At 37.9% G+C, this 26974-nt stretch overlaps 1 protein-coding gene across 1 annotated transcript in view; it reads right to left on the reverse strand.

Moving 5' to 3' along the window:
* Window positions 1-26974, reverse strand: part of MDFIC2 (MyoD family inhibitor domain containing 2) — a 62872-nt gene that overhangs the window by 3688 nt on the left and 32210 nt on the right. Inside the window, exon 2 of the mRNA XM_070735736.1 lies at window positions 6153-6368. Within this exon, the coding sequence (XP_070591837.1) occupies window positions 6153-6368 (216 nt within the window). The remainder of the gene's footprint in view (window positions 1-6152; window positions 6369-26974) is intronic.

Raw genomic sequence — 26974 nt, forward strand, 5'->3', positions numbered from 1 at the left:
ATTATTTCCCAAACCAAGATTTCGCTTTATTTTATCAAGTTTTCCTGTAAGAATTAAGGTTGTAAAGTGTGACCATTATTATTCATTATTATTGTTTCCTAGTAACACTTTCAGTGGTACCCCTACCTAAGAATGCCCTTACTTATGAACTTTTCTAGATAAGAACGGGTGTTCAAGATTTTTTTGCCTCTTCTCAAGAACCATTTTCTACTTACAAACCCGAGTCTCCGAATCTGTAACCGGAAAAGGCAGGGAAAAGCCTCCGTGGGGCCTCTCAAGGAATCTCCTGGGAGAAAACAGGGGCGGAAAAGGCAGGGAGAAGCCTCCATGGGGCCTCTCTAGGAATCTCCTGGGAGAAAACAGGGCCTCCACCCTCCCTGTGGTTTTCCCAATCGCACACATTATTTGCTTTTGCATTGATTCCTATGGGAAAAATTGTTTCTTCTTACAAACTTTTCTACTTAAGAACCTGGTCATGGAACGAATTAAGTTCATAAGTAGTGGTACCACTGCATTTAGTACTGGAAAGTTACTTCCATGAATCCTGTGACTAGGTGGAGCTGTTCTAGTTCATAGAAGCCAATGTAATGGTGATTTTTTTTCCCATTATTCCAGATATGATTAAATGTGAGAATGTACATGTTGTGGGGGAGGAACTCTAACCCTAACCCTAACCCTCAGGTGCTTTGGAGAATAGTTTGATTCCTTCTTCTTTGTGGCAACCACTGAGATATTGGAACATTGCTATTATGTCTCCCCTAGTCCTTCTTTTCATTATTTATTTATTTATTTAATTTATTTATTTAATTGGATTTGTACGCCGCCCCTCTCCGAGGACTCGGGGCGGCTCACAGCATGTACAAAAACAGAACAATAATATAAATCCAATTAATACTACATTAAAAAAACCCATTAAATTCAATTAAAAGAAAGTAAAACCTATCAAACCAATCATTCAACACAACATTAAACTAGACATACCCAGTTCCTGCAAGCGTTCTTCATGTTTTAGCCTCCAGTTCCCTAATCATCTTTGTTGCTCTTCTCTGCACTCTTTCTAGACTCACAACATCTTTTTGACATTGTAGCAACCAAAACTGAATGCAGTATTCCAAGTGTGGCCTTACCAAGGCATTATAAAGTGGTATTAACATTTCTTCCATACTTATAGAATAGAATAGAATAGAATAGAATAGAATTTTTATTGGCCAAGTGTGATTGGACACACAAGGAATTTGTCTTGGTGCATATGCTCTCAACGTACATAAAATAAAATATACATTTGTCAAGAATCATGTGATACAACACTTAATGATTGTCATAGGGGTCAAATAAGCAATGAAGAAGCAATATTAATAAAAATCTTCGGATATAAGCAACAAGTTACAGTCATACAGTCAACATGGGAGGAAAAGGGTGATAGGAATGATGAGAAAAACTAGTAGAATAGAAGTGCAGATTTAGTAGAAAGTCTGACAGTTTTGAGGGAATTATTTGTTTAGTAGAGTGATGGCGTTCGGGAAAAAACTGTTCTTGTGTCTAGTTGTCTTGGTGTGCAGTACTCTGTAGCGACGTTTTGAGGGTAGGAGTTGAAACAATTTGTGTCCAGGATGTGAGGGGTCAGTAAATATTTTACCCGCCCTCTTTTTGACTCGTGCAGTATAGTATATTTATTTTACCCCACAAATATTTGACTCCAAATTTACTGAGTTCTCTTACATTTGCTGATAACAGTAGAATAAACTATTGAAAAAAAAAGAATGAAACTGCAAATGACTGTCTCAATGCATCAATGGCTTTGAAAATTAGCTACGTTTCCATTTTGCCTGGTGAATTGAACCTTTTTTTTGCAGGGAAGGGCTATCAGATTTTTTACTACCACACTGTGAGTGTGGGTTGGGTGCTCTGGGGTGGAGCTCCATTTTTGCTACCCCATTGTGCCCCCCCCATCCGGGCAGTAGCCCACCCCTGCTTTTTTGTAACTTAATCATATTTCTCCTTTTTTCCTGTCCAGTTACCTCTTCCCTTTATTCATCTTTACCCAATTTTGCACTCTCAATATTCTCCTTCATTTGTCTTCAACTTCTTCATCTAGTGCATTTATGCTTTCACTTCCCCCACTTTCCACTTCCTCTTCCTCTTTATCCAGTTTCCACTTCCTCTTCCTTAATGCTAAATGGAGGGAGTGGAATGTGTTTTTGTGTGTACCTGTGCACACACAAAATGTGTACACACGAATGGTGAAAGAATTGGATAACTTGAAATTCAATATCAATTAGCCTTTCTGTAAATGCAATCCTTCTTGGTGTTTCAGTAGAATAAAGAATGCAATTCCATGAACCTGCATGAGCAGTTTAATTCAAAGTGAAAGTTATTGAATAATAGAGGAAGAACTAAACAAAATCCTTATAAAAATCCTTTTTGAAGAATCACAGTATTGGGGCACTTGTTGAAAATTTAAGCCATTTCTAGAAGATCCAGTTCTCTCTGTAAATCAATACATATGTATATCATAAGAAAGAGAGTGAATTTTTATAGCGGTCAATGACCAATCCATAAAACACCTTATATACATAAAAACTAATATTGATTACCCAATTAGGTAAACCAATCAAACAAGCTGCTGTACGTCCTACAGGTAACATGACAACATTTGGTCACACTTAAGGAAATGGAATCGTCTGAATCTGGAATTAAATGTTTTAAGTAAAACTAAGTCAAAGTGACCAGAGTATTTATTTAATTAAATTTGGGGTTAACAGCTCACAGCGAGTGTCATCATAAAATGAATAGCATAGTAAAGGATATGGTGGATTCAATGAATCCTTCAACACATCGGTAAATCCTGAATTTAAACTGGATGTCTTTGTTTCTTCTTTTTAAGACCACTAATGGAACTGCAATGCATTATGTCCCTTCCTTATGTTATGTGCTATATCTAATAGCTGGCAGGGCAGTAACTGAGGCTTGACTCATAACAGGGTTCAGTCATATTTATTAAACACAACAGAGAACAACTTATGAACAACATCTGAGGTAAAACAGCTCCTGACAGCTCTTTAAATAGGCGGGTTTCTGACGGAGCAACCAATCACCATTGACCAGCAATTCCGCTCCTAGAGCGGCCTCTAGAGCACTGATGGCAAACCTATGGCATGTGGAGCCATATCTGCTGGCATGCAAGCCATTACCTAGCTCAGCTCCAATTTGCATATGTGTGCTGGCCAGCTGATTTTCGGCTCACCTGGAGGCTCTGGGAGGGCATTTTCAGCTTCTAGGGAGTCTCCAGGGGGATGGGGGAGGGCATTTTTGCCTTCCCAAGGCTCCAGAGAAGTCTCTGGAGCCTGTGAAGAGCGAAAAAGAGGTCTACCGGCCTACCAGAAATAGGCTGTTTCAGGTCTCCAGAGGCCATTTTCGCCATCTCCAGGCATGGAATTATGAGTGTAGGCACTTGTGCTTGCATGATAACACATGCCACCCGAGGGGAAAAAGCCATCACTGCCCTAGAGGAACACTGGAACACTGCATTACGTATGAAGTAATCTCAAGGGACCATGAATAAGTAATCTCAAGGAATTACTTTATCTAGAGACATAGGTTAATAAATCAAGCACATGGTTTGTTTGTTTAGATAGTTTACAGGGTGTTTTAATTAAAGCAGTTGCAATTAGCTCTGTCTGATTTTTAAATTAAATAATCCCAGAAACTAGGATTGAATATTTGAGAGATTTTTTCTATTGGTGAATCTCTTCAATATAATAATCCTCATAATGACCAATGCTCAGGTATTGGAATATACAGCTACTTCTTTCATAACATCTGGGGAGTTTTTAAAGTCATTATTCAGCAAAATTACCCACCATAATAGTAATTAAGGCAGCAGTGACAGCAGGACAAATCTTCTCATTTCCACTTATAGCTAGTCAGAGGCCTGCAAGGTGACCCAGTCCCTCCCGAGGAACATATTCATATTCCTATGAAGACTATTTCAGGCATTTGTCAGATAAAACTACCTGAAATATTAGTTGGACTCCAGCTGCACAGGTCCTATGGAACTGAGCCATGATCTAGAATGATTATCTGGGAAGACTTTGACTCTATTGGACCTTAGGGCTGTGATTGCAGTGATCTAAGTATTAGTTCCTTTAGTGCCTCTATTGATTGATACTTCTTCTCAGGGGATAGTTTGTGGAAGGATTCAGGAAACGGTATCGATCAATGAGAGAAAAATGGTTCTATCAGAGTGTTAATATAGTATGTGGTATTCTATCCCATCATTAAAAAAATAATAATTCTGGATTTAACAGTTCTGGGCAACTGCCATCTGTGTCTAAGTTCTCTGGTCTCAGACCAGGATCTTATCACAGGTTCAAGGTTGACTCAGCCTTCCATCCTTCCAAGGTGGGTAAAATGAGGACCTGGATTGTGGGGGCAATATGCGGGCTCTGTTAAAAAGTGCTATTGCTAACATGTTGTAAGCTGCCCTGTGTCTAAGGAGAAGGGCAGCATAAAAATTGAAGAAAGGAAGGAAGGAAGAAAGAAAGGAAAGAAGTAAGAAAGAAAGAAAGAAAGGAGGAAGAGAGGAAAGAAAGAATGAATGAATGAATGAAAGGAAGGAAGGAAGAAAGAAAGAAAGGAAGAAAGAAAGAAAGAAAGAAAGAAAGAAAGAAAGCTGACATAGCTTTGACTGCACTTTTAGATGATCTGGGGGTAGTGCATCCATAGCAGCTTTTAATGCTATCTATCATGGTATCCTTCTGGATTATCTTTGGGCCTGGGAATGGGGATCTTGATCTTGCCGTGGCTCACTTTCTTCTTCCAAAGCCAATTGATATCAGCCTTAGACCCCCTACAGCATAACACTGTATAGAATTCCTTGGGGCTTTACTTTTTCTCCATCTACATGAATTTGTTTGGTGAGGTCTTTGGAATGGAGATTGTGAGGATTCTTTACATTCCAAGGATTGTACACCCCATAGCATAGCTGGTCTATACACAATGTTTTATTGTGGCACACACAGGCTATTGCTGTGGGTTAACTGCACCCTCCACTGGATTGAGACTTTGGGTGAACCTATTTGAAAATTTGTTTAGAAGTTTGAATATTTTGTCCTTTGGGCCTCTGTTTTATGTTTTATATTGCTCTTATCATTCTTTTACACCTATTGTTATCTTGTTTTCTTTTTAAACTTTTGATTGCTCAGAGTCACATTTTGTGAGTTGGTGCCCATACAAACTATTTAAATGAATCCAAATAAATAAAAACCCTTTACTACTTGTAGCATAGGAAATAGGAATTTTTCAAACCATAAAATAGATCTGACCCCAATGCCTGTTTCTGAACACTGTAATTTATTACGGCAATCCAAATTTAGTAGAGTTTAGTGATGGATGTGATAACTATTCAATAACAATCCTTTCTACTATGATTTATAAACAGCAAGATCAGAAAGATTTAATCTCTGAGTTAAAAGTATGCCAGATGCTTTACTACAATATTTTCAATTTTTCTATTCTTTCCTAAGAATCAAAGGGTTAGCCTGCATTTAAAACACATTTTGTAGGGCAAAACAATCAGTGATTATTTTTTTTTACTATAAGCTTATATTATTATGCAACACAATGAGAGGTTGTAAATGAAGACTTTCTCAGTTTAACCCATTCAATTACTAGTATTTAAAATAACCAATTTTCATTTAAACACCCCTCCCCCACCTTACAGATTGCTTCCAAACTAAGATTGCAGAACATTTAACATACCAAGTTTGATTTGTATTTTAGTCAAATGAGAAAACGTCTAAAATGGTCTGGGATACATTTCCCCTCATTTAGCTCTCCAAGATGCCAAGAAGAAGAATGCAGAAATCTGAATTTCTGTCATTGCTGTGAGAATATTTTGCCATTATACATATTCAGACAAAAGTTTGATTAAAATATCAACATTTAACTGTCTTGCCTGCAATTTGCCACATGAACAGGTTTTTTTGTGTTTTGTCATATAAACCCGAATCACATGGGATCTAACCTTCACAAAATGGAATGTCAAACCCATCTTCAAAGCCCCATTTCCATTTTGATGTACACAACTGAGGATAACTAAAGGGGATTTGTATGGAATATTTGTAAAAATCTACTTCATCAGCAAAACATACCATTATTGTTTCTTTCGTGGCCTGATGCAGCATCTTCGAGGTAGCTGAATTGTGTTTCACATATCTGAAGTGATGATAATGAAGATGTAGTAGAGTCTGAGAGTTTTCTGTCACTTCTGGTGTCTTTGGATGGCACATCTGTGATGCTGAATTCCGATACTGAGCTAAGAACAATACTTTTCATAGATTTGTCATCTTTATTTGCTAACTGATGTTCTAGAATGGTGGGGAGAAATCAGAATTACTTGATTCAGATAGTTTTAACCTTTTTTCCAGACTTCCCAGACTTATGAATGTAAATCCCCTAAGTCATAATAATATTGTATCATAGTCAAAATGACATTGGCTCTTATAAAGTGGGGATATTACTGAAAAAAATTGCATTTTGCTGTTTCAACAAATAAAAAAAAAATCCAAGGAGATTTTGGCAAATCATGAAACAATAATCTATAATAATTCAAAAGCATAGGTAACATTTGGAGAGCATGCACAGATTGCTGATAGTCTTATACATAACAACAAATAGCATCTGATAGTCAAAAACCATACTCTACCTTGTTATAGCAAATGCCAGTTTAATACTAAGAAAATATTTCTTGATCATTCAAGAAGAATCATGAAAGGTCAAATCCTCATCTAGACACATCATATAATTAATAAATAGAAGTTTGGATATGAGCCACATACTTGTTATGTTGCAATATCTATCTATATCTATATCTATATCTATATCTATATCTATATCTATATCTATGTCTATGTCTATGTCTATGTCTATGTCTATGTCTATGTCTATGTCTATGTCTATGTCTATGTCTATGTCTATGTCCACGTCCACGTCCACATCCGTCCGTCCGTCCGTCCGTCCGTCCGTCCGTCCGTCCATCCATCCATCCATCCATGGTGGGTGGGTGGGTGGGTGGGTGGGTGGGTGGACGGATGGACGGATGGACGGACGGACGGACAGACAGACAGACAGATTCGATTTCTGCTAATTGCCAGCTTCCTGCAATTTGACAATCACCAGCTCAAAGTTGACTCAGTCTTCCATCCTTCTAAGGTGGGTAAAATGAGGATTCAAATTGTTGGGGCAATATGCTGACTCTGTAAACCACTTAGAGAGGGCTGTAAAAGCATTGTGAAGTGGTACAGAAGTCTAAGTGCTATTCCTATTCCTATTTTGTCAATGATTGCAGCTGTGGTTCTTTGTCCTCTTGATTAAGAAAAATGTAAGGAATGTATGCCATGTATAGGAAGTTAATACCCATCCCTCTCCTAAGAAAACGAAATATTCCAGGAAATATTAAAAAGGAGGAATATTATATTTCCCTGGATGAGAAATGAAAAAAATATGTTTTAGCCAGGAAGCAGACTTATTCGTAATAGCCCCCACTCCCCTCAATAGCCCATAGCAGATGTGCGCACTTGAGAGATAAAGAAATAACTAGGTCTATTCATAGGCTAATGCTCTCACCCAAGATCCGACAAAGGTAGGATTAGCCCTCTAACCAGCTAGCAACACCTTCAGCATCTCTGCCCTTTTGGCCCAGGATCTCAAGCAATATTTATTTATTTATTTATTTTATTTGTCATACAAATACAGTATTGTATTGTAGTATGTTTAACATAATATAAGTATAAAGTAGAGATAGAAAAGATAAAAAGTCATTAGGACAGGAACGGTAGGCACAAAGATGCACTTATGCACGCCCCTTACAGACCTCTTAGAAAAGGGGAGAGGTCTATTGTAGATAATATAAAGTTGAAGATTTTGGGACTGGGGGACGGAACAATATGATCCTGTAAACCTTCTTTCTAAGCAGTCTCTATGATTCCAGTATGGACATTTCTTCTAACACATTAACTTTGATTTTTGGAGAGAAAGCTTTTTTTTCTTTTTTCTTTTCACCTGTTTAATTAAAATAACTGACATTAATTTTGTATATGTTATTTTTTTTTTTAAAAAAGACTTTATTAAATATATACATTAAAACAGATAACAAAAGACAACAAAATAACAATATATACACAACATACACATAGAAAAAAGAATAAAGCACCTTGCTTTATACATGGAGTATTTGGTATCATTGCTTAGTGTCTGCACCACCTAAAAAGTGGTGCGATTGGTTTGCAGCTTATACATAATACAAAAAGGAATATCTTACTTTTAATAGTTATTACATATATATTACATATATATACAACCTTTTGGTTTTCTTGTTATTGTATCCATTTTATTTAATTTTCTCAATGGTATAGTAGTGCTTTGTATTGTTAGTATTTTTTCTTAATATCAATTTAATTTTTCTCTCTGAATTTAATTTTAGAGTTTCCAATTTTCTTTCATTTTAACTTGTTTTTTGCAATCCAGATATACCATCTGTCCCAAGTTTTATAAAAGTCCTCCATGTTTCATAAAAGTCCTCCATTTTGTATATGTTAAATGTGTCAGGCAAAGGCATCGAAGGGTATATCCTCGTTAAACAAGTGGTAAAATCCATTTTGAAAATAGGAACCTTTTTAATGGGCCTCAAACTACTGGAAGAATTAGGATAAAGGTATGATAGGGTTGACATTCGTAGGCATTTCATTTTCATTATGGTTCTCCTGCTGTACTTTTTCTAATAAAAAATGGCTTTGGGGGAAGTTGTTCTATAGCCAGAACATCATACAAAACAAGAAATTGTAAAAGGGAGAGAGAGAGAGAGAGAAATGGTAGGAAGGAGAAGAAGAAAAGATTTTCTCCCACATCCAGCTTAATAAAATTAAAGCAATTTATGTAATATTGATATGTCGATATGTTTTTCAATTATTTTCCCCTGCAATTTAAAATAAAACTTTCACCACTTCAGAAATTATAATTACACATCTTCCTCCCACTTTGAAAATGGCATAAGGTGCTCATTTGCAGATTTCTACTCTTCAGATTTTCCCTAAGAATAGAAATGTCATGACTCAGTTAACAATGGTTTATTATTCACATTGATCTCTTTTTTTATAGTGTTCTTTATCTCAAAAACATTGTAAATCAGATAGCTTCCTCCCACTCTTTTGTTCATCTGCAAAATTTTATTATTCTCATTTAAGAAAGCAATGGAGTGTCAAGAGTCACGATATATTGTTTATATTCCCTTTTTCTTCCTTTACAATTACCTTTAGCTATTAAAGAAAATCTCTAGCAGTCAGGGAAAAATATCTGAATTTTTAAAAAGCATGTAGCTGAAAAAGACAAGGATAGCTGCAGTTGCACATGTGAATTTTATGTTTATTCTATTTTATTCAACTTACATGATAATCCATCTCAGATAAGCCATACTTCTTTGGGCATTTTTGTGTTAGATTTATATTTGCCGACAAAGCAATAAAGGGAGACTAGGATAGATCTATTTCAAGCTATTAAGCTCTCGTCAGCTAGCCATACCATTCTGGGATTCGAACCTGGGCTAAAAGTGGAAGCAGTATGCTCTGTCCCATAAACCAGGTTGCCCTGATGAAAAAATGCTATTTCTTTGTGCTGTGAGCAGAGGTTAAAATTTCAATATAATTCTAAAAATGAAAATCTAAAAATGCCTTTTTTAAAAAGAAAATAATGTCAGTCACTAATAACAATCAGCTAGAAACTGTGAGAGGGGTCTTAGAGTCTAGTGGACAACCATTTAAATATGAGCTAGCAATGTGCAGCCACTGCCAAAAAGGCCAACAGTTCTAGGCTGCATTAACAGAGGGATGGAATCAAAATCATGTAAAGTGTTAATACCACTTTATAGTGCCTTGTTAAGTCTACACTTGGAATACCTCATCCAGTTTAATAATTTTATGGGGTACATAGGAACATAAGAAGAGCCATGGTGAATCAAGTCCAGCATTCTGTGTCACACAGTGGCCCACCAATTGTACATGGGGATCTTGAGCAGAAAGAGAAGGCAAAACCCTCCCTTTTCCTTGACCCCCAACAAATGGTACTCAAGGGAATCCTGTCTGCCTCAAGCAACATAGAGGCGGCACATGGACATCTGTTTCAATAACCACCGATACACTTGGCATCCATGAATCTGTCTAATCCTGCCTTGAAGCTATCCAGGCTGACAGCTGTCACGACCTCTTCTGAAAGTGAATTCCATAAACCAACGACCCTCTGGGTGAAGAAATATTTCCCTTTATTTGTCCTCGCTTTCTTACCTATGAGCTTTAGGGAGTGCCCCCTCGTCCTAGTATTGTGTGATAGAGAAAAGAATTTTTCTCTATCCACCTTTTCTATCCCATGCATGATTTTATACACTTCGATCAAGTCACCCCTTAAAAGCCATCTTTCAAGGCTGAAGAGACCAAGGCGTTGCAACCTAGTTTCATAGAGGAGATGCTCCTTTTCCTTGATCAGGATAGATTAGAATAAGAAAGAAATTGGCCCAAAATTATATAGCAGTGATGGCAAACCTTTTTTGGCTCGGGTGTCAAAAGGGTGTGCTTGCACACTATTGTGTGTGCCCACATCCATAATGCAATGCTCTCTCCCAGCACATGTGCACAATCCTTAAACCCCCCCCCCTCGCACATGTGCACAGATCTCACTGAAGTTTACAGTAGGTCTCTTGGGCTGTGTTTTTCTATCCCCAGACTTCAGGAGGCTTTCCTGAAGCCTGGGGAAAACAAAACCAGCTGAAAAGAAGCTGGAGCTGACATAGAGCAGTGCCTCGTGTGCCTCCAGATATGGCTCCATAAGCCATAGGTTCACCATCACTGCTGTATATAGTTATATATATATAGACTGCGGAGAGGGGCGGCATACAAATCTAATTACCGTAATAATAATAATAATAATAATAATAATAATAATAATAATAACAACAACAACAACAACAACAACAACAACAATAATAATATAGTTTGCTTCTATAACTGAGGCTAGATATGGTGCACATTCTCATTCTCCTAAGTAACAAAACTGCTTTTATTCCTCCCCATTCCCTGTATTGCTCTGAATGCTGATTCTTTGTAGTTACCACCTATGCATTTTATTACTGTATTTTATCTATCCTGGAATTGGATTTTTTTATTTAGAAACATGGAAGATTGACAGCAGAAAACGACCTCATGGTCCATCATGTCTGCCCTTATACTATTTCCTGTATTTTATCTTAGGATGGATATATGTTTATCCCAGGCATGTTTAAATTCAGTTACAGTGGATTTACCAACCAGGTCTGCTGGAAGTTTGTTCCAAGCATCTACTACTCTTTCAGTAAAATCATATTTTCTCAGGTTACTTCTAATCTTTCCCCCAACTAACCTCAAATTGTGCCCCCTTGTTCTTGTGTTCACTTTCCTATTAAAAACACCTCTCTTGAACCTTATTTAACCCTGTAACATATTTAAATGTTTTGATCATGTCCCCCCTTTCCCTTCTGTCCTCCAGACTATACAGATTGAGTTCATTAAGTCTTTCCTGATAAGTTTTATGCTTAAGACCTTCCACCATTCTTGTAGCCCATCTTTGGACCCGCTCAATTTTATCAATATCTTTTTGTAGGTGAGGTCTACAGATATGTTTATAAAACAAACCAATTAATAAACTATTACTTTCCTGTTACTGGATAAGCCTATTAACCTTATTTAATCGAATTCAGCACCGAGGTGTTTTTTAAAAGAAATCTCACAGCTTGTATTACCAATATCTTTGTTAATACCAAGCTTAAAAGTTGGTTTTTCTTGTTTCATGTGCCATGGGATCTGATGTTTCCCACAAAGGTTAGAAATATTTTTTTTCACTTTAACAGTTGGAATTTCTAATTCCTAAATTGATAAATCTGGCAGCCTTTGCTTCTTCCTGCTAGAAAGCTAGAGAGTGTGCAGAGACAGGTTACAAGCGGTGTGCCACAAGGGTCTGTTCTGGGTCCTATTCTTTTTAATATGTTTGTGAGTGACATAGGTGAAGGTTTGGTAGGGAAGGTTTGCCTATTTGCCGATAACTCTAAAGTGTGCAATAGGGTTGATATTCCTGGAGGGGTCTGTAATATGGTAAATGATTTAGCTTTACTAGATAAATGGTCAGAGCAATGGAAACTGCAGTTTAATGTTTCCAAATGTAAAATAATGCACTTGGGGAAAAGGAATCCTCAATCTGAGTATTGCATTGGCAGTTCGGTGTTAGCAAAAACTTCAGAAGAGAAGGATTTAGGGGTAGTGATTTCTGACAGTCTCAAAATGGGTGAGCAGTGTGGTCGGGTGGTAGGAAAAGCAAGTAGGATGCTTGGCTGCATAGCTAGAGGTATAACAAGCAGGAAGAGGGAGATTGTGATCCCCTTATATAGAGCGCCGGTGAGACCACATTTGGAGTACTGTGTTCAGTTCTGGAGACCTCACCTACAAAAAGATATTGACAAAATTGAACGGGTCCAAAGACGGGCTACAAGAATGGTGGAAGGTCTTAAGCATAAAACGTATCAGGAAAGACTTAATGAACCCAATCTGTATAGTCTGGAGGACAGAAGGAAAAGGGGGGACATGATCAAAACATTTAAATATGTTAAAGGGTTAAATAAGGTTCAGGAGGGAAGTGTTTTTAATAGGAAAGTGAACACAAGAACAAGGGGGACACAATCTGAAGTTAGTTGGGGGAAAGATCAAAGGCAACATGAGGAAATATTATTTTACTGAAAGAGTAGTAGATCCTTGGAACAAACTTCCAGCAGACGTGGTTGGTAAATCCACAGTAACTGAATTTAAACATGCCTGGGATAAACATATATCCATTGTAAGATAAAATACAGGAAATAGTATAAGGGCAGACTAGATGGACCATGAGGTCTTTTTCTGCCATCAGTCTTCTATGTTTCTATGTTTCTAAGATACTTAGCACAATTCTAAATCTGGTACCCAGTTTGTAGGTTACAGACATGTCCATTATCAGACATGCTTTCTCTACAGGTAATTTTGACTTAATCCTATTCATTGTATTCATTCAAAGTTACAATGGCACTGAAAAAAAGTCATTTATGACTCCTTTTTTCACACTTACAACCATTGCAGAATTCCAATAGTCATGTGATCAAAAGTTGGACATTACACAACTGGCACAATGGTTGCAGTGTCCCAGGGTCATATGATTGGTTTTAGTGACCTTCCAACAAAGTCATTAGGGAAACCAGATTCACTTAACAGCCATTTTACTACCAAGGAGAGATTCAACCTAGAAATAAGGAAGAACTTCCTGACGGTCAGAACGATCAACCAGTGGAACAACCTACCAGCGGACGTTGTGAACTCCAATACTCTAGACATTTTTAAGAGGAAATTGGACTGCCATTTTGCTAGGATGCTATAGGGTGCCTGCTTAGGCAGGGGGTTGGACTTGATGACCTGCATGGTCCCTTCCAACTCTAACAATAAATAAATAAATACTAACTTAACAAGTATGGTTTAAAAAAAGATCATAAAATGTTCGGTTTTGACTGGGTTTTCACTGAACAACTGTCGTACAATAGAAACTTGGGGTTCAATGAATGTGGTCATAAATTATTAAGGACTATATGTATATCTTTTCTTCTCCTTCCTTGTAGAAAAGGTTTCCACGTGAACAATTCAAGTAGAATGGGTCCCCACAATCAATTGTCACAAAATATCTGCGCAACATGGTGGGGAAAGAAAGGACGAAACAAGAAACGCCATGCCACATCCTGCTGTACATCAAAAACATTTCAGAAGCTGTAGATTGCAGTTTACAAGATCTGCAAGTGGGCATTGCAGACTCCCCAGAGGCTACTGTACGACAAATTATGCATTGTAAAGATCATATGGAGCTGGGAGATACTTCCATTGCAATTTACCAAATCCCATGCCTGGATTGTCCCTGTGACTATGTCAGACACACAGGAAGGGAGCTACAATAACCACCAAGAACACAAGTGAACGGTCAGATGAGGAGACCTAACTCATTGTTAGCTTCAGGCTGAAATGAACAAGGACACACATTCAGCTTTACACCTATTAAGATTGTTGGATAAGCAGGCACAAAAGCAACCACAGAAGTGACTAGGCCTGGTAAACAGGCCCCTTGTCAGTCAACAAGAGTGCTGATTTACCACCAGTATATCAATAAAATATCCTGACCATTTTAATGTAATATTCATTTCAGATGAGATATTTTCCAGAAAACAAAGCTGGAAAGCACAACATCCACCTGTTGTCCCAAAGGTCCTTTTTCAACAGGCAACTGAGCTTTCTGAGGGGGGGGTTCAATGAAGACGTTTTGCTTCTCATCCAAGATGTTTTTGGATGAGAAGTGATAGGTCTAAAAGGAAAAAAAAACCCAGAAAGTTCAGTTGCCTCTTGGAAAAGCACCTTTGGGACAACCATGACCTGGATGACTTAGAATCTCCATAGACATCTGCATGTTTCACAGCCTAACTTTTTCAGCTGTGAACTTACTTGAATTTTGGTTAGATTTAATGGTCAACAATGCTGTTGAAAAGCATGGATTGGCATCAGTAGTTCCTTGCACTACTGATAGGCGGCAATCAGAATAAGGCCTGTCACATATACCGGTAAGTCACACCTAGTGTGTGTGCTTGAATGAGAGAAGGCAAGAGAGAGAAAATATAAATATATATGAATATGTATATATGTATGGGCAAAATGTGACCTGTATTCCCATTTGGAGTAAGATCATCCTCTCTCTCCCACTTCTTTGTTCCTGATCTATATTCCACACAAGCCCTTTTTTGCTGTCAATCTAACCACTATTGTTCACATCTCCAAATGTGTTTAAAACACAAGGGCATTTTACTATGTGTATTGTGCATGAGAAATATTGTTAGACGACAAGCTCCAATTGGCAAGTGAGCAGGGGTTTTATTGAAGGAAATAGCAATATCGAAGAGCGAACTGTGCCGCATAACGGTAATTGCTCCTTGAGCCCTGGCAACACACATTCACTTAATATGACTCCTTCCTCTGTGTCTGCCTCATCAGGGCCCAGAGGACCTGTTAGACAACAGCCCAGCTACCTCTCTCCGGGAACAAGCTGTCAGTGCAGACTTGCTTTCTCTCTCTCTCCCCCCCCACTCTTTTTTTTTACTTTGAGCTAAGCTTTCCCCCCAGAGTTCCCAAAGCTTTTCCAGATTGAAAGCTTTTCTTTGAAAAAAAAAATTGAAAAGAAAAAAAGCTCCATTCTAAATTACATCACATGAGTACTTTGCTTTCGATTGACAGAACAAAAGAGTTATAGGGGGGGGGGGGGGATGCGGTGGCATGGGGAGGGGTTAGATTCAAGAAATACAGCCCAAGATTCTTCCAGTTCATAACGAGGGCTGGTGGAAAGGATTCACTTCTCTCTGCAACTGATATGGGGTGTTGCATGAGATCATTTAGTGAACACCCACACCAGGGATTATAAAAGGAATAAAACAAAATGCAGTATGAAAGGACACAAAGCTTAAAAAAACCCAAGGATAACTCCATCTTACTAAAAGTAATCAAAATGTCCTTCCTGTTAAAGACTACTTCACCCCCAACTGGAGCAATACAGTACGAACACATAATAGATTCAAACTAAATGTAAACTGCTCCAAATTCAACTCTCCAGGTTCCTTAGAGGTCAGTAAGGGGCGTGCATAAGTGCACCAGTGTGCCTTCCGTCCCCTGTCCAATTGTCTCTCCTTATCTCATTTATCTTTTCTTCCTTTCAAATATGTTCACCTATATTTTTATATCTTTTCTTCTATTCTTTTCTTTCTTTATATTACTACATATCCATTCTCTTCAATGTGTATTATGTACTGGACTAAATAAATAAAAAATATGACTTCCGCTATAGAGTGATCAATGCCTGTAATGCACTACCTGACTCTGTCGTTTCTTCCCCAAACCCCCAAAACTTTAACCTTAGACTGTCTACAGCCAACCTCTCCCCATTTCTAAGAGGTTTGTAAGGGGCATGCACAAGAGCACCACTGTGACTACCGTCCCTGTCCTATCGTCCTCCTTTATCATTACTTTTTACTTATGTTACGTTTATACAAACTACTACTATTCTATACATGTTTGACAAATAAATTAAATAACAAACAAACAAACATACAAACAAATAACCAGTATGAACCAATCTGTCTTCCATTGAGGACCTGTATACTGGGCTGTAAAAATATTTACTGACCCTTCGCATCCTGGATATAAACTGTTTCAACTCCATCCCCCAAAACGTTGCTACAGAGCATTGCACACCAAGACAACTAGACACAAAGACAGTTTTTCCCAAATGCCGTCACTCTACTAAACAAATAATTCCCTCAATGCTGTCAGACATTTTACTAAGTCTGCACTTCTATTTCTACTAGCTTTTTCTCATCATTCCTATCACCCATTTCCTCCCACTTAGGACTGTATGACTGTAACTTGTTGCTTGTATCCTAAGATTTTTATTAATATTGATTGTTTCTTCATTGCTTATTTGACCCCTATGACAATCATTAAGTTTCGTACCTCATGACAAATCTATATTTGACAAATTTATATTTTATTTTATGTACACTGAGAGCATATGCACCAAGACAAATTCCTTATGTGTCCAATCACATTTGGCTAATAAAAAATTCTATTCTATTCTATTCTAGCCTCCATTTCAGAATCCCACCCATTTCTTCCAGACAATCTTCAAGAGATCTACCTCCAAACTCTGTCTCGCTATTTCAGGTGATGGAGAATGTGGTTGCATGGTTCTTAACTGATGCACAGATCAGGGAAGATAAATGACTGAAAGAGATTCATTGGCTAGCCAGTTTGGTCTTAAGTTTTCTTGAAAACCCTATAAACAATATGGTCGAAGACTCCATAAAAGCTTTCTGTTCCCATGTGATTTTTGCCTGCCTGCTCATTTTTTAAAAAAAATGAAAAATGAGTGACTTCCTAACATAAAGAGAATCATACTTTGTGGGGTTTCAGTAGGTAGCATCACCTAGCTGACCTAAGAAGTTAATTAGAGTCAGGACCAGGGGTAAAATGTTCCTGGTTTGGGTGTGCCTCCCGGTTGTTGGGGAGCTGGTAGCAATCGCAGTGTGAGGCCTTGTCCACCCGCATGTACGCTGCCATTTGGATTTTTTTACCCTCTGTGCATGTGGGGTGGGTGGAGCCTGTCACGCTGAATATTTGCCAGCCCCCAGAGACATTTAGTAATGAAAGAGTTAACTATGTGTGCCTTTCTAAGATCCTCCTATTATGATGTAATATCCTGCCAATCTCACATCACTTCCTCCTTCTTCTTCAGTTCTCAACTCTCTTCTCCATTATCCTCCATCATGTAAGATGTATTTGTTATGTTGTCCCTCGAGACATGTTTTATTTCTGTTTTTATAATAAAGATATCTTGTTTTGAACAAATGAATAAGGCTTCTATCCATCGACTCTGCGGGGTTAAGGTCCTAACAGACTTTAATCAATTTTACTCAACTGCGACAGAGCCTCCCACCACTGGTGCTCCTGGTTCACAGAACTGGGCCGAACTGAGAGCAACCCACCACTGGTCAACCATCAGTTATGGTTTATTACCATTTATGTTGTTTGGGGAGGGGAAGTCAGATATAAGCAAGTTTATGGTGATTCACAATTGCTAGCTTGTGAATCTCCCTAAACCATATTAGTTGTTTGGGGAAGGAATTAGCCAAATAATTGGGGAAAGCATGGGTCTTCTATTGAATGTTGCCTTTTATAATAATAATAATAATAATAATAATAATAATAATAATAATAATAATAATAATAATAATAATAATAATAATATTTATTAGATTTGTATGCCGCCCCTCTCCGAGGACTTGGAGCGGCTTATGATATATATTTTCCTAAAAACACCTACTTAGGAAGGGGCTAGTAGACTAGTGCAAGATCTCACCTTCATTTCAACTACACATATTTCATTTCTGTTTTAATATTAATTGTAATGCTTTAGATTTTGATGTCTGATGTTTTTATCTAGCTATTTTATTCTGTTATTTATGATACTGTAAACTGACTCGAGTTGCTTGATAGAAATGGGCAGCATACAAATACAATAAATAAATAAAATAACTATCTTTACTCCTAAGCATTCTCATCTTTTCTTGATTTCCAAGTATATCAATTCTATATTTTAGGGGTCCCCAACTGCCAGACTATGTACTGCTACCCGGCCACAGCTTATTGGGAGCCAGGCTGGAGAAACTTTATTTGCCCATGTGCAGGGTTAGGTTGAGTGTGCAAATCTACTCCTCTCCCCCCCATCGCTATGCACTACTACCTGTGCAGGTGTGTACAGCCAAAAAGGTTGGGGATTGCTGCTGGTATATTTCATGTACCAGCCAGAGAACTCTATAATGTAATAGCTCTACAAATACTACATTTGTAGTCTGCTGAAGGCTGCTGACTACTGCTGTAGGCTGCTGACTACTAATGGTGTTCTATATATAACTTTTGCTAATTCTTTTCCCAATTCAAGTACAAGTGGCAGAGGAGCCATCATAGAAATGGCTCCTCTGCCACTTGTACTTGAATTGGGAAATGAATTCAACGTCAATAAGGCAAAATGATTCATTTATCTCTTCCCTATCGCTGTTGAAGTAGAAAAAAAGAAAAGCGGACTCACTAAATTAAAATTTAACTTTTAATATATTTTGCAAGTACTATTCATTCTGCCATGAAGATGGAGATAAGGTTTGAAGTGGCTAGGCTTTAGACTAATGCATTTATTGATTATTGTGATTTCCCACTCTAGAATCTGTACCTCCATGGTTGGAAAAATGAGGACCCAGATTGTTTGGGGCCAATATACTAACTCTGTAAACTGCTTAAAGGCCATTTAGGGCTGTAAAACACGGCTATTTCCACTTATTTATTTATTTAAAAATTAATATTTATATAGTCGCTGATCCTACAATGAAGTAACTCTGGGCAAATACAAAGCTAAAAACAAACATACAATTTAATATTAATATGATTATATTAAAAAAATCTTTATCATCTCATCAAAGCTACTGTTGTGGTTAGCTCTGGCCCAGCTCCTGCCCCAAGGACTGTGGATTTGGGGGAGACATCCACATGCTGCAGGCCTGTTTTGCCCCTGGTGGAATCTGCTGATGAAGGCTCCTCTGACCAAGAAGACATGAGTGACAGGGAGGAGGAGAGTGTGGCAGACAGCTCAGAAGGAGATCAATTATCTAGCTCCTCCTTGGATTCAGAACAAGAGTTAATGATACAGCCACGCATGCAGAGAGTGATGCATAGGCAACAACAACTGAGAGATTATTATCAAAGAAAATGAGGCCACCTGTGGTTGGGTGGGGCTGTGGTAATTAGTGAGGCTGCTATAAATAGCAGCCTGTGGGTTTGGCCATTGTGGAGGATTATCTGATCGTTGTGTTTCATGACTGCTTTACTGACTTTGACCTTTTGTGTGCTGATTTTCCCCCGCTTTGAAACTAAACCAGAGCAAAGTGTGTTTCACTTTGTGAAAGAAGGACTGTGACTTGCCTCACAGCTGCAAGCTAAGTATCACAGAACTGATAAGGGACTTGTACAAATTACCAGTTTGTTTGGAGATGAGTGCTCTTTGCCATACCAAAAGAGGGCTTAGTTTAAGTGAATTTTCATTATAAAGAACATTGTTTTGAATTTTCAAAAGTGTGTGTGTCTGAAATTTGTACCTGTGAATTTTTGGGAGGAGTGTACCAGAGAGCCCGACAGAACAGCTACCTAAATAGAGTTTTCTTTATAGCAGCATATAGTGGCGTGCGTTATAATTTACGTCATTACTGGTTTGTTTCCTCTCACACCGGATGAGTGCGCTTCATGGGCGCCTGTGTGCATATGCAGTGCTGAAAAATCCAAACTTTTTTTTAAAAAAAGCCAAAAACAAGGTGGTGACGCATGCACGATGCCAGAAGAAAAACATAGTAAAAAAATAAAAATAAAAAACTTCAAAAAAGTGGCAGAACTTATGGACCAGCACTGATCGAATCGGTTCTGTGATGTTATTGTGACATCACCAGTGGGTCGCTACTGGTTCCGGAGAACCGGTCCAAACTAGGAGAAACTCACCTCTGAGCATATAACTATTCTTATAATAATGGCATAAATACAGACATAGACTTCTTCATGAGCATAACTTGAACTGTGCCAATGAAAGAGAATGTAATCAGTATCTTATTTTGATCTTTTTGGGTCAGTTTAGAAAATAAACATCACCAAAAGCCAAATATGTTTTCTTTGTTAATCAAAGTAACATAGATGAATGCAATGTTGGTTCATACACAGATTGAAAGAGAGTCTAATTGTGCCATTGGAACAATTTTTATTACATATGCTTTCTTATTATTGACTATGCTGGAACTTTGTATTTTTAGATTACAATGCTAGGAAATCCTGTTTTTCCCCTGTTACTTGTCTTCTAATTCAACGAACCTATCTTTTGGGATTGTTTATATGTGTACATTTATCTTCTACAAAAACTTTTGCACATCCGAGTATCTTGTTAAAGTCAGTTGAGAATTAAGGAGTATGACAATTTTCTCACGAGGCATCTTTACAAGATATTTTGAGCCACTTTTTTTAAAAAAAATGGGTGGTCTTTGAAATGTCTTTTATGAAACAATAATTCCTTCTTCCTTTGTTTTTCTATATTGTAAGGATTCATTGCACGTATGTATGTTCTCTTCGCTGCAGATACTGAAAGGCTCTGAAGATAAGAAATGGGACTACTGTATAGTAAGTGTTGTTATGTGATGTCTGATTTTGTAGGAACATTGAGGAGCTCCATGTTGTGTGTGTGTTTCAACCGGAAAATGCTTCTACCCCTTATTTTTTTCTAAAACCTTTGCATTTTTTTTTTAAAAAAATCCTTTTTGTTCAACATTTTTCACATTTAAAATCACAAATTCACTAATATAGCTTTTCCATTATTGGAACTTTTTCTGTTAACTTTTGCAAATTGATTACGTTTATATAATTTCTGCTTTTAACAAACAGACATAATGCTGAAAATGCTGTCACATGAATCCCAAAATGCTTCCGCATGAATCCCAAAATGCTGCCGCACGAATCCCAGCGATCAGTTAGGTCCCACAGAGTGGGCCTTCTCTGAGTCCCATCAACTAAACAATGTCGTTTGGCGGGACCCAGGGGAAGAGCCTTCTCTGTGGTGGCCCTGACCCTCTGGAACCAACTCCCCCCAGAGATTAGAATTGCCCCCTCCCTCCTTGCCTTTTGTAAGCTCCTTAAAACCCACCTCTGCTGCCAGGCATGGGGGAACTGAGATATTCTTTCCCCCTAGGCCTTTACAATTTATGCATGTTATGTTTGTATGTATGTATGTTTGGTTTTATAATAAGGGGTTTTTTAGTTGTTTTAGTATTGGATTGTTACATGCTGTTTTTATCATTGTTGTTAGCCGCCCTGAGTCCACGGAAAGGGGCGGCATACAAATCCAATAAGTAAGTAAGTAAGTAAGTAAGTAAGTAAGTAAGTAAGTAAGTAAGTAAGTAAGTAAGTAAGTAAGTAACTGACTAACTAACTAACTAACTAACTAACTAAATAAATAAATAAGTGTGGGAAACAACATTCGCTCAAAAATTGACACATCAGTAAATTTTCTTATCTACCTTTCGATTATTCGATTATTCTGTATCTTCTCTAACTCTTTTACTTTGAAATGGCAATTAAAAAGATGAAAATCAGCAAAAGTTAGAAAATTAGGTGTGCACCTAAAAGCCCCATAGCATTTTACATAGTATATAAATGTTAAACAAATCCCAAATGAATGCATCATGATATATACTTGGATCTGTTCCTATAGAACTGCAACTGACAGTAAGTTGCTCTTCTTATCATACAGAGCAGCGGTGGATTGCTCCCGGTTAGGGCTGGTTCTTAGAACAGGTAGCAGCAGCAGCAGAAGGCTCCGCCCACCCACTTGGGATGCTTCTGTGCATGTGCAGAAGTGTCCCAGGTGGGTGGGCGGAGCCTTCTGCTGCTGCTGCCACCTTTTCTAAGAACCAGTCCGAACCGGGAGCAATCCACTGTTGCTCTGCATTGCACACGTGCAAACCAGTAGCAAACTAATTCAGAACCCACTACTGATACATAGTGGTAAATTCTGCCTCCCCCCCCCCCTTGATTTAGGGGGAAAAAACAGTTTATAAGAACACTTTTTTGTTTTGTTGCTTTTTATTACTAGTTTCCTTCCTAAAATGGAGGGAACAATAAAAGCTCTTCACATAGAAGCAAGTGAGCATTTTTTGTTACAAAGGAGTCTTCAGCAAAATAAATTATAAAGCTATCAATTAACTACTGAGGTTTTTCTAATGATGTCACAAGGACATTTTTTTTTATTGTTAACCTGGCCAGCAACCACGAAAAATGATTGTTTTTGACTAGCAAAAATGATGCACAGGGAGATTCTAATCTATTTCATGTGCTTGATTTTCCTCTCTCAACAAGAGTCAAATCCAAGAAACATATTAGGTGATTTATTTTTAATAGAAATCTTATGGGCCCATCAGAAAGTGCATTTATTTGCTATGGAAATATCAATTAAGATAAATATAAACTAATGCGGTAATCAAATAACTCTGATGGCTAACATAAACTCCTTTCCCCTATTTCCAAAGCTGAACAGGCATGCTAACAAATTTATTTGATCAATATAGGGGATGTGAAAAAAGGAAAGACAAGATTGACTGATGACTAAAATGAAACTGACACAAATAGGCTGACAGCCAGTTTCAAGTCTCTTTAGGGCAAATGCAATTAACTTAGAATAATAGACTTGAATTTGATGGTTAGAAATGCATTTTTATTAACAATCAGAATCTGAATTATGTGCACTTATGAATCAAATGGTACTTATATTTAGCACATGTGTCTATATACATCTATTGAAGTGTTATCTTTTTTTTAAGAAAAATTGAAGAACATTGCTTTTAAGCGCCAGACTGAAAACACAAAACTAGGGGGATTTTAAATAGAAAGGTTAATCCGAGCATATCGTTAAATATACCGAGTATACAAGTACACAAGTGAATTATACTGAGACAGATGTATAACAAAGATCATTGCTTTCCTTCACCCAGCCAGGTTCCTAAATTCCTATGTCTTTAGGGATATATATCTACAATCAGGGATTTTTACCAATTTCCTTCTGAAGAAGAGAAGTCATTACTAGAAAACTATGCTCATTTTCCTTGGCTTAATAGCTTTTTAAAATGACTCATTTAGGGAGGAGGAGATTAACACTTTATTTACCAAGCATTTTATTCCACTCGCAATCCAATCCCAATGATATTTATCACCCATATGGAATTTATTGTTTCATAAAAATAGTGGTGTGAACAGGTTTCCTTAGATGTGTTCCTACTTCCGCAGGGGTGAAATTCTGCATGTAGTTCAGTTTATTTAATTAGTTAATTTTAATTTTAATTCCAATTAAGATTTTTTTTTAAACCCAATCCCAATAAACATATCCAAACCAGCCACAAATTGCCCACCCTGAACCACCCAAACTTCCACACCAGAGGCCGAGTAAGGGGTGTGCATAAGTGCACTAGAGTGCCTTCCGTCCCATGTCCTATTGCTCTCCTATATCTCCTATACCGTTCTTCTATTCCTATATCTCTTCTTCTATTCATTCATTGATATGTTTTATTCCTATATCTTCTATTCTTTCTTAGATATATTTTACTATGAGTATATCCTCTATAACCTTCCTTATGTATTTTACTATTGGTATACCCACTAAAACCCTCATTGTGTATTGGACAAAATCAATCAATAAAATAAATAATAATAATACTGTCCAAGAGCTCACTGATGGTGACCCTTTAGTTCGTTGTTAGGGGCAATTATAGTTCTGTGATTTAAAAAAATGTTGTTTTTATTGTTTTCATTGTTCTGTATCTTCTGCCAGAAGGCAACAGTCCAAAAAGACTGTAAAGAGAATGAGAAGAGTCTCTGAGAATTTTGTGCACCTTCTTAAAACAGCAAGATGCAAAACTATCATCCAGGGCTGGGTAGGTGGAGCTGTTTTAATGATTCTGTGTAGAGCTTTTTTGTCTGCTGCAAAGCTGCTTCCATGCCATGCAAGAATGCCATATATCACGACACTCTCAATGGTGTGTGGTAGTAGGAGAGCAGTAGATGCTGAGATAGATTTATCTTCCTGAGCATTCTAAGGAAGTACAACCTCTTCTGTGCCTCTTCAAAAGCATTTGCTGCCGATCGGTTTCCGGTCACAATTCAAAGTGTTGGTAATGACCTTTAAAGTCCTACATGGCATTGGGCCAGAATACATCCGGAACCGCCTTCTACCGCACGAATCCCAGCGGCTGATAAGGTCCCACAGAGTTGGCCTTCTCCGGAGTCCCGTCGATTAAACAATGTCATTTGGCGGGCCCCAGGGGAAGAGCCTTCTCTGTGGCAGCCCCGGCACTCTGGAATCAACTCCCCTCAGAGATTAGAACGGCCCCCACCCTCCTTGTCTTTCGCAAATTACTCAAGACCCACCTTTGTCACCAGGCATGGGGGAGTTAAGACATTCCTTCCCCTAGGCCATTACAAGTTATGCATGGTATGTTTGTGTGTATGTTTGCTTTTTATAATAAGGGTTTTTAGTTGTTTTATTAAATTGGATTGTTACATGCTGTTTTACCATTGTTGTTAGCCGCCCCGAGTCTGCGGAGAGGGGAGGCATACAAATCCAATTAATAATAATAATAATAATAATAATAATAATAATAATAATTATTATTATTATTATTATTATTATTATTTTGTGGTTATGTGTCATCCAGTCAGTGTTAATTCATAGAAACATAGAAACATAGAAGTCTGACGGCAGAAAAAGACCTCTTGGTCCATCTAGTCTGCCCTTATACTATTTTCTGTATTTTATCTTAGGATGGATATATGTTTATCCCAGGCATGTTTAAATTCAGTTACTGTGGATTTATCTACCATGTCTGCTGGAAGTTTGTTCCAAGGATCTACTACCTTTTCAGTGAAATAATATTTTCTCATGTTGCTTTTGATCCCCCCCCCCAACTAACTTCAGATTGTGTCCCCTTGTTCTTGTGTTCACTTTTCTATTAAAAACACTTCCCTCCTGGACCTTATTAGCAACCACATAGAGCAGAGATGGTGAATCTATGGCATGCGCGCCACAGGTGGCAATTGGAGCCATATTGGAGGGCACACAAGCGTTACCCTATGTCTGCTGTAGCATACATGTGTGAGCTGGCCAGCTGATTTTCAGCCTTGTGGAAGGCCATTCCACCCTCCAGAGGCTTCAGAGAAGCTTCCCTGAAGCCCTGCTGTGTGAAAAATAGCCCAATGGGCAAACTGGAAGTTTAGGAGAATTGACTTTTGGTTTGTCCGTTGTGCTGTTTTTTTGCACTGAAGCCTCCAGAGTGAGAAAAATAGCACAACGGGCAAACTGGAAGTTCAGGAGAATTGACTTTTGGTTTGTCCGTTGTGCTGTTTTTTTGCACTGAAGCCTCCAGAGTGAGAAAAATAGCACAACGGGCAAACCAGACGTCTGTTTTTCCAAGTTTGTTTTTTCACTGTCTGAGGCTTCAGAGATACCTCTGCAAATGCAGGGGGTGGGGGTGTTTATGCACATGAGCAGGGAGCAGCAGGGAGATGTACACATGTGTGAGGGGAGGGAATGGGAGTTGCCACATGCGCACGCATCTATTTATCCATCGAGCTTCTCTCAATATCAATGTTGCTTACTCTTAAATATTTTCACAACTGGAAAGATATCAGCATATCTTTTTCTTTGCAAAGATCATCAAGATTAAATCCATGTTTGTTAGCTGTCTACAAGGGAAGATAATCTTGGGAAATTTATTTAGAATTCTCAAGTGAAGTTTCTTTCAAGGTGTAAAGGACAGTATTAAAAAAAAAAGTTCCAGAATACTTTGGTAAAGGCAAACAGCAAGACACCAGTTGCAAATAAGGTGACTTTTTACACATTATCACAAAAGAAGATAGGAAGCATCTAAAAGGAGGACAAACTAGATTGCATAAAATTAGCATATGTTAACTAAGCAACATCAGTGCATATTAGAACTTAATTAAATATATTAGAATGCATCACACCATAGAGGAGAAGACTGAAGCCAGGTGGCCTGGCTGTCAGCTCAGTTTGCTTTTGAACAACTTCAAGGCCCCTGTTCTGTCTTCTTATGCCTCTTAATCATTAAATCAAATTTGGACTGGAATAATATAGGGTATCTTTACATAGAAATTTGTCCTCTGTAAAATAAATTGCAGGAACACTCCTTTCAATAAATTATCCTATGCATTTTCTTTTAGATCATGCTGGCTTTGTTGTTATGGGCTTCTGCTGTTATTCCATCACCTTGATGCAACCCCACACTGATTTGTCTATTGTCTGTACACATAGAGAGAAGGTTGTCAAATTCTAAATAAGACCTGATGCAGCTAAGAGGGTAGCTGAATAAGCCACCAAGTCTTACACACACAAAGCAGTGCAAACGATTAGCTCTTTCTCCCTGAGAAATCTCGAAAACACATGTGGTGTCAAGTATTTTGAAGAACAGAAGGCAACTGCAGCAATGGCTTGTTTCAATGGCTGAATAATGCAATGCAACAACATTTATCTAGTAATTCTTGAAGTGGATGGAATGAACATTCTTTAGTGCTTCAGGAAACAATGTCAACCCAAAGACTCAAGGCAAGACCAATTTTGTACCCCATATTTAATCCTCAATCCTTTTCTCTCTCGAATGAAATGAGAAGCTTTGTGGTTGACCTTAATGGAAACAGGATCGAGTCCTTTC

This window comes from Erythrolamprus reginae, chromosome 2 (genome assembly GCF_031021105.1).
Source record: "Erythrolamprus reginae isolate rEryReg1 chromosome 2, rEryReg1.hap1, whole genome shotgun sequence".
Taxonomy (NCBI): Eukaryota; Metazoa; Chordata; class Lepidosauria; order Squamata; family Dipsadidae; genus Erythrolamprus; species Erythrolamprus reginae.